At 36.1% G+C, this 12,879-nt stretch overlaps 1 protein-coding gene across 1 annotated transcript in view; it reads left to right on the top strand.

Annotated features, from left to right (window-relative positions):
- The first annotated feature begins 218 nt into the window (after positions 1–218).
- LOC113228868 (nephrin-like) overlaps positions 219–12,879 on the top strand; it is an 81,282-nt gene continuing 68,621 nt past the window's right edge. The window contains exon 1 of the mRNA XM_026462289.1: positions 219–304. Within this exon, the coding sequence (XP_026318074.1) occupies positions 219–304 (86 nt within the window). The remainder of the gene's footprint in view (positions 305–12,879) is intronic.

Here is a 12,879-nt window from a genome sequence, read left to right as displayed (position 1 = left end):
CTCCTCGGAATCCATCACGTCTTGTATCGTCTCGATGTCTCGATCAGACGTGCCTGCGGCCGACGCGCGCGCCCGGCGGCGCGCGGCGGTAACCGAACGGAGCCAACTGCGCGCGGCGGTATCCGAACGGAGCCGACTGCGCGCGACGACAGCCGGGCACCTTCGCCCGCGTCCTCAAGCGCCCGATCGGCCGGCAGCAGTGCCAATAACATTCGAATATGGGATCTGACTACTGTACAGAAGCTCAACATTCCTTTGGCAATTATTTAGATGCGCTTGAGCGCGCGCCGACTCCGCCCGGTCGGTGAGAATCGTACTTAATACGAACTTTAAGAGCATGAGAAGTGAAAAAATATTTTGTCACTTAGATGCATTTTAATTAGCATCAGAAATGTAAGCCTGACCCCGACTACCGACCGACTTCTTAATTATGTGATTTAGCATTCTTTATTCATTATTTATTCATTATTTTCTGCATTTAGCAGAAAAGTGTAAAGGAATTTGTTATTGAGATTTTTTGTGAAATAACTCCACTAGTTTTTATTATGATTATTAATATAAAGACCGAACACATAGAAAAACTTTTTAGACCCGATGGAACTTGAACCCACGACGATACTGCGCCGTAGTATTGCTCTTACTAATTGAGCTACGGGTCAAGTTACCGAGATGTCGAAATTATCGTTCGTGTTTTGTTAAAGAACTTGGTACTGGATTTTTCGTCATTCCGCGCATCTGTAAAGGAATTTTTCAGTTTTTTGGTTGAAATTTGTATTTATGTAATTTAATTAAAAATTTCTTAAAACGTCTTTCAGTAATGATGCAATAAGGAAGTCATATCAAAATTAATTCTACGACTCACTGGTCAAAGGTTATGTTTGCCTGACACCTTTCTTCACCCTGACCTACTCAGAACCAAATAGATGATCAAGGAGTCAGGGGGCCTACCATAACCTTTCCGAAAAAATTCTTATTTCAATATAAGCTTAAAGTAAGCTTATTATAATATTACTCATATTCGTATATCATATATCATATCATAGCAAAAGTGGTTTCCCAATATTGTCTATTTCTTACTAAAAATGGGAAAGAGATAACGCTATGTGAACTATATAATGCCATTTCTTTCTTTTTTGATGTTCCGAATCATGTTATCGTAGTGTAATGTTTAAGTACTTAATGTTATTTACATTCAGAGAATTTTAACTGCCAAAAAAAGAAAAGTATGTAATAATGAAATCTATTAAAATTACGTTTTTTTCAATTATTTTTCCGCATTTTCATGAAGAAAAATATAAAACAAGCCGAGTCTTGATTGTGACGTTGTGAATTCGGAATTACAGTCTAGTGTCAAATATTAGTTTTGGAAGGAGCATATAGATGGCGCCGTCATAATATTACATCGTCATAAATAAACATCGCGTATTTTTATTTAACGAGAAATTATTTCCTATGTGCTGTTAAATAAAAAATAAAGAAAATATTGAAGAAGTATATGTAAACAAATAAGTTCAACTTAACTTTTAATCATTACAAATCAATATTAAGACAATAAATTCGAAAATAATATTGTTTCGATTGCATCCGTGTAACTATTTTAAGATTGCTAAATTTGACATAAGAACAATATTACTTTAATGTTAAAGTCGCGTCATAGTGCGAACTGATTGATGAATAATCACTAAAACATCATAGTTTTAACATTATAATAAGCTTACTTTAAGCGCGTTATGGTACGAAAAGTCAATGTAAGGTTAGGCCAAGTATTAGGTATTCAATTATTACATTTATCCTCATTATAAAAATTGACGAAATTAATTACAATACTTATAAAATTGACTAAACTTCGTATTCTTGCGTAGAAATAGCAAGTTCACGATGCAATGCAATGAGTCACGCAGGCCGTAAAACGAGATATTTATGGCGAACAATAGGACTACTCAAAGGATACTTATTTGAAACTATCTACAATACTTACAATCTTCGACTAGTGCTACTCTTCGCCATAAATATTCGGTTTTACGACCTGCATGACTCATTGTCACTGGAACTTGCTATTTCTACGGACGATTCCGATACCAATTGGCTACTTTGCACTCGGTGGAGTAAAAAGCAAAGAGACTAATCGGCGACAACTTTCTTGTGAAGTTGAAGCCTTCTAAGTCTCGATCACTGCAGAAAAGTGGCCCACTTGTTGGTCCTCTATCGGATACATTTTTGAAAGTCAATAGCAGTAAAACTCCTTGTGAAAGAGTTCGTCCAGGGAAGCACTGCCTTCTTACCTATTACTCCAGCCGCTAAGCATTAATATGAACATTGTGAAACAACAGGCACTTGGGACTTGTCAACTTTATGTCTCAGGGCGACAGACGCAGTGGCAGCACCTCGCAAGTCTTTACGATTTTAAACTCTGAGTGGCGACTGTATTACTTTCCACCAAGTAAACGTTGTTCGTCCTGTCAGTTGGTAAACATAAAAAATAAGTGTGTTTCCTCCTTTTGCACCATTTCTCCTTCGGACTTTTAGTAAGTCCGGAACACTTTATTCTTACGTCATTAACTGACCATCCACGTGCAAGAAGCGCTTTGCTTCATCTTTCCCGATGCGCATGACGAAAGAATTCACTGCTTCTATGTTTCCGGAAGACCACAATTTGGGGTTATTTAAAGTTAGAGTGAATAGACAAACGCTTAATATCGTCGTTTAACATCAGATGACACCAAGCGTTCGTCTATTTTGCATTTAAAGTAAATCTTTAAACTCTCTTTGCGAATTTAAATCATAATAAGTAAATTATAAACTGCATACAGCCGAGTTTCCACGAATCTCATATCTGATATTGTTGGTTGGTGGTCTAGCGTGACTCGCGACAGTCAGCTTGAATTGCAACCATTTAGTTTATAAAGCATCGTTAAGATGGAATTTGAAATGGCTTTACAGTATGACGTTATGGGTTATTGTCGTACTTTGAACATTGTTCACTTTATCGTTTAACATACTCTTAACATCTGGTAGCAGTCCACAACATTGGACTGTCTTATCGTCTGTGGGTAGAGGGGATTTGATATCTTAAGTGCAAAAGGAGCCGAGCCGTTTTTCGTACTACATCATTATTTTGTGCCCAAGACATATCCATATCCTAAGGGACAACGTACACAAAAGGAACTGCTTCTTATTCATGTAAGAAAATCCTTACAATAGGACAAGGTCAAATGATATTTAGAAATGTATCATAAAAGAAAGATGACGATAATTTAATTATTCTTCTGAGCATCGGGTAATAACACCCAATAAGCTACGTAAAACAGAGGTTATGGTTCATGGGAGGACGTTTGCTTCTCAATTAAGAATCCGGTGGTTTGAATCTTTGTTACGGTACTGGATTTCAATTTCTAAATTAGGTACGCTTGTGATCTTGTAGTATCAATATTTGTCGCCAATGGTGAAGGAGAAACTTATACGTCAAATTCTTAATCCGTATTGGGCCAGTGCGTGCAATGTGACGGATAATGCCTAAACAATCTCATTAGAGAATACCCGTTTCCAACTGTGGGATAGGGTAGATGTTGTTAAAGCGAAATGAAATGGTTCTGAATTAATTTAAATACTTACTGTAGAAAACGGCAAACCTAAGGATGATACAAATAAGCTTATAAATATGATTAATATGCAGATTAGATGATCTATTTTGAAATTGTAATATCTCTTTAAAATTAAATTATATCGAGACTCGTATCAAAATATATGCATATATAACCTTTGTACTTACTAATGAAACTTATATCTGATGGGATTTGTATGGTTCCTAGAGTACACTGTACGAATGAGGTAGGTTAACATAAAATATCTAGAATAGTGGCCTATCTCAAAATCAACAAATTCGTCAGGAAGATGGTTTACGAACAACTTTAACAAATCTAACTTCCAAAGCCGCTGAATCATTAGCCGGTCCATGTCGATACTTGTTTAATAAAACTCGATCTTTCTAATAGAAAATTTAACATATTCTGAATGCAACTGTGTCCATAGGATTAACATGGCTTGAGCCAATAATCTTGAAAAGCAGCAATCTGTAAAGCACAGTACTGTACAAAGTTGTTTATCGCACTAAAATGTTATTAACGTAAGCGCGACAATGTGCGCGATCAGCAATTCATTTAGGTTTAATAATGAAATACCTAACGCACTATACGAGCAAGTTGAAAAGAGACAAACATATGCACATACTGTCAGAACAAAACATGATCCCAAGCAACCTGCATAAATAATTGTATTAATAATAGAAACGTCAGTTGTGTCTACCTACACTTCAGGTATCATAGTCCATCTGGCTCCCGGCCACGACTTAGCGAGGGTTCTATTTATGCCTGCAATATCGTTACCGAAAATAGCGAACCATAGTGTAGTCCCTCACTACTATGACTAGGGATGATACCCCTCATATCATTTCAACCCGCACAAATTATAATAAAATTCTCGAAGGGCCTTCTACGTACTGGACCCGCGTCGCCACAAAAGCCTTTCAAAAACCGGACCCGGTTTTGACCTAAAATATTCTGAGAGTTAATAATAGAGTTTAATCTACCCCATCAATTTCAATATAAAAACAACACGACGATGTGTTAAAGCCCGTCAGCCATTTCCCCGTGCTGGTTCGCTCGCGATAATTAAGTCGCAAACGCGGTCATTTATGGGACCAGCAATTAAATCTTAATCGAGGCGATGTTGTCATTTTGTTTGGAATGTTGGTTTATAAGCTGCAATGCGTGAAGTAAATGAGTTTTATGTGTAAGGGTGATGGATCCGAATTAAAGCATTCAACAATGAGTACCTTCGAATGACTTGAATGTAGATAGAATACTTACAAAATAAATGACGGGAACAGTTAGATTGTTTATTGCTATCATTATACAACTGAAACAAAAATGAACCCTACGTAATAACAAATGTGGTTTCTAGTTTGCCCTTGAAACTAAAAGAGAGAAATCCAGGAATAATATAAAAATATGACAGGATATTTATTAAACTCTTAAGACATAATACGTTTAACTAATTTAAATAAAATTGTTAAAGTCATCAAAGACTATAATATGTGAAACATATTTTTATAGATCAATGCGTATTGTGGCATTCACTCACAAGTGTCTGCTAATTGTACGCCTTTTAGATGTTCATCCACATTAATCATAAGTGGCATATTCTACATAACATATTCTCGACGTCGCGCGGCTAACTCTTTCGTTCTTTAGCGTTCAATGAAATGTGTTCTTTATTTAGTAGGAAACATATTCTATATTGCTTCTTCCTTTAAAAAATGCCGCCTTAGACTATAAAGTTTCAATTGAAACTTTGAAAACTGTAAAATTAACATTTCTGTCTAACATAGGTACTGGAATACGTAAATAATAAAAATTGCAACGGAAATAAGGCAGGGAATACTAAACCGAAGATGACCCAAAACAAAGACCTACCTAATAATGTACTTGCCTTACTATTATATAGGAATTCTACAGATAGGTATGTCACGGAGAATGTGCAAGAGAATTCCACAATATACCTAATTCGCCCATTCGCCCTCCCCTTTCAGGGGATCAGAATTGGGCTGGGGTTCCATCCCTATTATTTTTGTGGATATTTCAAGGATTCGCACGTAGGGTTTCGCTCCCACATTTATGTGACGGAAGGCTATGAAGTGGAATTCCCTGCCTGCAGACTAATTCCCTGAACAGTAAAACTTGGATTTTTGTAGATGAGAGCGTATAGGCATTGTGCATGCTCCATCGTCGACTTCATCCTTCAGATGAGATTGAGGTCAAATGCGCACTTATTTCTTAATAAAAAAATAAGAAGATGTTAGAAAGGTCTGATTTTAATTTATACGTCATCACAATAGGTAAAGCTGCATTCTTCTTCACGCGCCCTGTAATTTGATAAGTTGCTGAATTTATTCTTTACATGCTTTATACGATATCTACGAAAACAGATTCAAAAAGCAAAACGCGTAGCATTAATAGTTACGATGACTCAATCAGTGAGATCCAGAAACAAGTCAATTGCAAGAAAAAATTAATCCATAAAAACCCATTTGTTATGGGCAATTAGGAAATAATGGTGAGCAATTAAATCTTAATCTAGGAGACGTTATTCGTACTGAACTGCTGATTCATACGCTGGGTGATATACGGACCTACATTGATGGGGGAAATGGCGCTGTAGGATGCCGCTTCATCACCAGAAACAAAAATGGAGGTAAACTAATTTGCTATACCGTGATCGTGTAAAATTGCTGCATAAAATTAATAAAATAATAGAATAGAATAGAATACGTTTATTTGCCAGAATACGGTAATGATAAAGGTCTTAAATAAAATTAGGTACGAGTACATTGTATTCAACCTGCAAGCAGATGTGCAAATGTTAATTTCATGTCCGGTTTATATTGTTAATTGCACTTCAAATTAATGCAAATTTTTATTTAGAAATTCTAAGTTTCTTTATTACAATAGAAGCAATGTGGCAAAAGCCATTTTGTCAATTGTTTTTTAAAAGCATGTCCTTGCAACAATTTAATCCCATTTGGCAGATTGTTGTAAATAATTATACACATGTTGAAGCAGTTTTTGTTATAAATTACTTTATGGAAACGAGGTTGGTACAAAAGATGCATAATTTTTGCTCTAGTCTGCCTTTGATGAATTTCACCACGTGTTTTGTAATATTGAGGATAAGTTTTGACAAATACACAGATATCCCTAATGTACATGCATGGCAAAGGCAGCATGTTTAATTTTTTAATCAGCGGTTTACAGCTGTTGTCGAACCACGCGCCGCAGATCGCGCGAATACACTTCTTCTGAACGTTAAAAGCACTTTCTACGACTACTTAATTGCCTCACAGTATAAGACCGTAGCTTACTTAAGAGCGTAAACAAATCTATTTAGCTTCATACAAATCTGCTCGATATGTTCTTTCCAGCTTAGGTGCGTGTCAATTGTTAATCCAAGAGATATATATAATAATAATAATAATAATAATAACGCACACACTCAACATAGCCCCGCACTAGGGAAACCCTGTGTCGCGGGTACCATGGACACACACATAGACAACTACAAATTACACCCAAACTCACGAGAGAAATAAATGTAGACCATACAAATATTTCTCCCGGCCCGGGAATCGAACCCGGGGACCTCTGCGTGGCAGTCCGGTATGGTAACCGTTCGGCCACGGAGGTAGTTATAAATATATAAATAACACAAGCGCAATTACAATCACAGTCCACCACCAAAAATGTACCCGACACGTGTTTCGCCTCTCCACGAGGCATCCTCAAGGGCTGTTGTTATTGTTGTTGATAGCTCGATGCTGATCATCACTAGGATTCTCACAGAAAATTCGAGTTCACGGTAAAGATTCGTCTGTAGATTTTTTTAAAGGAGGTTTTTTTTTCTGGCTGTTTTTTTTTGTAAGTTACGCGATTACTCAGACTTTTGTAAATCGAATGCAATGATTCTTTTTTTGTTGCACAAAGTTGGTTCAAATGTGAAGAAAATATTCCACCTCTAAGGGTTTTATTTTTCAATACAACAGCTTTCCGTTAACCGGAAGATTCCATAAACTTTGGAGGTCTTTTTTTGTAAAAAAGTTAGAATTATGAAATAAAAAGTTTTAACAAAATGGGTCTCAATCATCATCATCACCATCCCATTATACGCCCCACTGTTCAACACGGGTCTCGATGACTCCCCGTATTTTCGAGATATTGCACATGGATCTTGTCAACTTATGTCTCAGGGTGACGGGCGCAGTGGCAATGCCCCTCTGATCTTTGCGGTTTATAGCTCTGACTGGCACTGCAACTGTTATAGACAAACGTGTGGCTTACCATAAAGCACACGACTTGTACGTCCCGTCATTAAGTATCATAATAAAAAGTATCAAATAGTTCTCCTTTTTACACCAAAGTTGACTAATTAATACTAAATCTTTGCGCAATTATTACATTTTGTTATTGGTTATTTACCAATGAATTTTTCGTATAACAGTCATGAAATTTGAGTGCCTTCACTAATATTAAATTACACCATTTTGTACATAACAAGGTGATTTAATTTGATATTAGACATACATACGTTCATCGCACACATACATTTGCTCTAATCGCAAAGTAAGTAACTAAAACACCTGTGTTATGGATATCGGAAACCACGACGGTACCACAATCATCCAAACCCGAGACCATGTAGAAAAGTTAATTTATCTATATTGACCCGACAGAGGATCGAACCGGGGACCTCAGAGATGGCGACACCATGAAAAACCAGTGTGCTAGCCACTAAACCACAGAGGTCGTCAAAACGAATATCCATATTAAGAAATTTAGCACCTTGGTGGCTCAGCGGTTAGTATTGTGGACGCTAGATGAGGAGGATTCGATTCCCGGCTGGATCAATTTGAGAAATTATGTTTTCAAAATTGGTTCTGATATGTGTGTTTTGGGTTGGGCCCGTTGCTCTGATCTGGGCAATTCTCTAGTTTGAGTTTCTAGTTGTGCTAACTAAACGGTAAAATAAAAATGGAACAATTAATAAAGGCCTGGCTGAGTGAAGAGAAAACTTCCATAGATTTCTCATAGATGGCGCTACCAAAATCATATATCGGTAACAAAGACAGAGAAATTCGTAAGATGTGCTCATTAGTTCTACGGCTCAGTTGGGAAAGCGCTTAGTCCCATTTTGGTGCAGGTGCTGGTTCGAATTCAACAGGAATGAAGGAATTTTTCTCTGGTACTTATTCGATCTTTTTTTTATCAATAATAGCATTAAACTAGTGGAGAACGTTCACGAAAAATATACGAATATCATAGTAGTCAAAACATAATGGTATTCAATAAAATAATATTTATTTAAGAATATTATTTTCACATAATACTCGCTCCTATACAACACGACATTCGGTGCAATATTGTTGTACCGGTAGAATGTACGACACTAAACCACTAAGCATTGTAGCAACAGATCATATTTTTTCATTAGCACTGACATGGCCGCGCTCTGCCCTGACAACACAAGATGAATTGTGAGAATTCAACAAGGTACCCACTTTTACACTAACAAATTACCTATTGTCAGTACAGAATTGATTTGAACTCTGAAAGTTCAAGTAGCGAAATTTTAAGCAATATTGATGGCATTTTTATTGATTAATTGACTAGAAAAGGGACAGTAGGGCTTGGCCAAGCCATGATCGTTCTTTGTTCCAATTATAGTCGCCAATTTGTACAAAATTTGCTTTATGGGAACAATTTGATACCAGGTACAACAAAAATATTCTGCTTGAATTTTTCAGCTGATAGTCGTACTCTAAGTTTCGCGAAAGTATCTGTTTTTGGATCACAATGAAAATGCGTTTTTGTTGTTGAAAATGTCGTAGTCAGTTGAAAATTTGAATTGCTGAAACTGGAATATTTTGTAAATGTATCTTTGCATTAATAATTATAACAAACCAGTGGAGTAATTTCACAAAATAATCGAACATCATAGTGTTGAAGCATTCTGACATTTAATCATCTTAATTACAAAAATATTGTTTTCATCGAAGAAAAATTTTGTTTCGGTTTTCTAAATTCTAATTTTAAACAAAAGTTTTAGCAGTTAAGGTCATTTAATACTGGAAATGTAATGTGGATCGAATTATGTGTTCTGAACCATATTTCTTTTACACAAACTTGAAATTATTGGAATTTTCTTGTGTGAGCCATCGTATTTTTTATAATTTTTCACCTCGAACGCGTCGACTATGCAAAACTTGAATTCGGATCCCATTGAAACCGATATAAAAGGCAAAGAAAATGAAGGAAGCCTTCAAAAGCCAGTGTTCAGACTCGCTGATCCTTAAAAGTAACGAACAATACCAGACAAATTGATTGCTCGCCAAGTGCCCTCGAGAAAGACGGCGTTGATTAAAACTCTATCAATTTTAGTGGAAAGGATATTGTTTCTTGTCCTTTGATGAACGCTTTGACTCCAAGCAATTACGGCACAAAGAAAATTGTCTTTGGTGACTTTAATTGTATTTATTTATCGTCTATTGAACAACAAAGACCGGGGTCGGAACAGCTGTTCTGGAGCTTTGATGATGGAAATGTTAAGACACAGGTGTCTGGTTCCTAACGAAACAATTCCGAGGGTTATCTTTAAGACTGTTTGTCAATGCTATTGGATTAAATTCGGATTGGGTAATAAATCGATACTGCGTCTGATTACATAATCTCCAGTTTATGTTGAAGGGGCACTTGGAGCCACTGAGGACAATCAGATCAAAACCAATTAAGATACATTCGATGGGACATTCTCGTCAAAAGTTCAGAGTGCTAATAGCAAGGTTACCAATATCATTATTGGGCTACAATTAGCTGGATGAGAAGGTCCCGGGACCAATTTTGAAAATAAATTTATTTAAATTGTTATTGATACTAAGATCGAAGAAACGCAAAGGAAAATTCCTTATTAATAAGCGACTTATTACTCAACGTGGCTACCGCTCTGCACTCACCACATCATATAAGATCCACTCAGTACTATATAAGGCTTTGTAATAATTGAAAAAAAAAACCGTATAAATCTGACTGAACATTTTTTGGCACAAATAATCCTTTTTGCATTTTGTTATGAACATCGCGACGAGGTTCATTTGAATTTTAAAATTGAAGATAGGGTGTGTTTGAGTTTGTAATATATATATATTATTAAAATGAAATTACGGTCTGTGCGAATCTCCCGCTATTCGATCAGCTAATTTGATAGGTCTAAAGAGTTATTGAAACAGAAAACTTTTGGACGATCTGTTTAAACCCCAAGCACCATTTGCACGATATTATTGCTTTTAAGCAAATTAAAACGCAACTCTTTGAGTTCCTTGTACATTGACGACATTGATGGCCTAGCGGTTAACACTATGGACTGGTTCGATTCCCGCATGGACCAATTTGGATAATGAACTTTTGTAAATTTGTTTTCTGTCTGTGAGTTCTGGGTAACGCCTCCCAAATGAATTCCGTTGTTTTGGTGCTCATAAAGCAGGCAAATCCTTAGTTTGAAACCAAGCATTTGAGGTGGTTACCTGTCACAACGACAACGTGTGTACAACGTTTCTAGTCAAGCATTAAAAAATGGGACGGAAAACAACGATAAGCAACTAAACGTTAAAGCCTGCAACAGAATCCAAGATAGACATTAGTGACTTTCAAAAATTTCGCCATTACATTGTCATGAAAGAAAGTAACGTATACGTTTAGAACAAGGTGGTGGTGGCCTAGTGGGAAAAAGGTTGCTTTTCCATTGAACGGTCGACGGTTAACTAAGACAAGTCTCATATGCCAATAATGGATTGGCGGCAGAAAAAAATATTGTGGCAGCTTTCCCTGAAGCAACTCTTTCCTATAGACCTCTACTGCCTTACCTTTCATCTACCTTTTCTTATCTAAACACAAAATGGATGAAGAAGATACCAGGGCTAGCTGTGAGGAATATTTATGTAAGCCATGCGACGGCATTTACTTCCACAGAAATTTTCTATATCATACTCGTATTTAGCGATCGGACTTGAGGCATTTTTTAGTAAAAGGTGTCGAAAATACTTTTGGCATTATTGCCTTAAAACTTCTTGAGTCTTTCAAATTATTTGAGCCTACATTAACTTGTACCTTCCGTTATTAATTTAATTACTGTGTTATTTATAGAATAGGCTACTTTCTATTTTGAAAGAACGAATGAAATGAATGATTTTACTTTATTGCACGTAAAGCAATTTACGACAATCATTACTTTAACTAAATTACCAAGAGAGAAGAAGTTGCTGTTGTTTGAGACTAAATGGGTGGTGTAATTATTAGGAAGTTATTTATATTGTACTCCGCAATTTTTTTTACTAAGATCACATTTTCGACTTTGTAACTTATTATGGACATAAGAAATTGAGTTAACATTTTTTTTATGTGACACGTAGGGCGCACTATTAGTTTCCGGAATGAATAAGAAGAAAATACTATGAATGGTCAGAAATGAATATATTGTTTCTCAAAATATTCTTCGTTAGCGTTAATGTACTTTTTCATACGAATTAACCAATTTCAAACATTTATGCCACTCCTCAGTGACAATCTCTGAAACGTATTTTTCATACTCTTCGACAGCCTCTTCAGGTGATGAAAATCGTTGACCGCGTAACTGGTTCATAATTTTTGGAAATAAATAAAAGTCAACGTTGTTCACCTTCAAAAATTCATTTGTCTAACTTGCCGTGTGAGAACTAGAATTATCGTGGTGCAAGATGATACGCCGTTTACGGTTATTTTTATTTTTTAAATATTGTTTATGTAAGTGGCCAGTTTCGGAAACTTATAGTGCGCCCTATGTATCAAGTGGCGAGACGAGCAAGTCATGCACCAGCCTATACATAATAGATACAGTTCCACTCAGTGCTTTAATTGCAAAGATCTGAGAGACACTGCCATTGCGTCTGCATCACGTTGACAAGGCCCACATGCTTGTAGTTTCACCAGCACCCCTTTTACTCTTAGAAAACGGAGCTCTACTAAACCTTTTACTGTATCAATGTTTGACGTCACCAATTTATGAACAAAAGTCTATCTATACAAAGATGTTAGCAGTTACTTCTATTGTAATATTTCATATCAAACTAACTTTTTAGTGGCAGTTTTGGTTATGCTTTTAAATTGTATAAAAAAACTATAATATCTTTTTACTAGAATTGCTAAAAAAGGAAATAAGATAATATTGGATATTATGTTCGCTATAATATTAGGGATTAAAGTATGAAATTGCCGTTTTATTGCAATAGGTTCTTTGAATTTT

Source organism: Hyposmocoma kahamanoa, unplaced genomic scaffold (genome assembly GCF_003589595.1).
Source record: "Hyposmocoma kahamanoa isolate Upper Pololo Valley unplaced genomic scaffold, ASM358959v1 245, whole genome shotgun sequence".
Taxonomy (NCBI): Eukaryota; Metazoa; Arthropoda; class Insecta; order Lepidoptera; family Cosmopterigidae; genus Hyposmocoma; species Hyposmocoma kahamanoa.
This window is presented reverse-complemented; position numbering and strand designations above follow the sequence as displayed.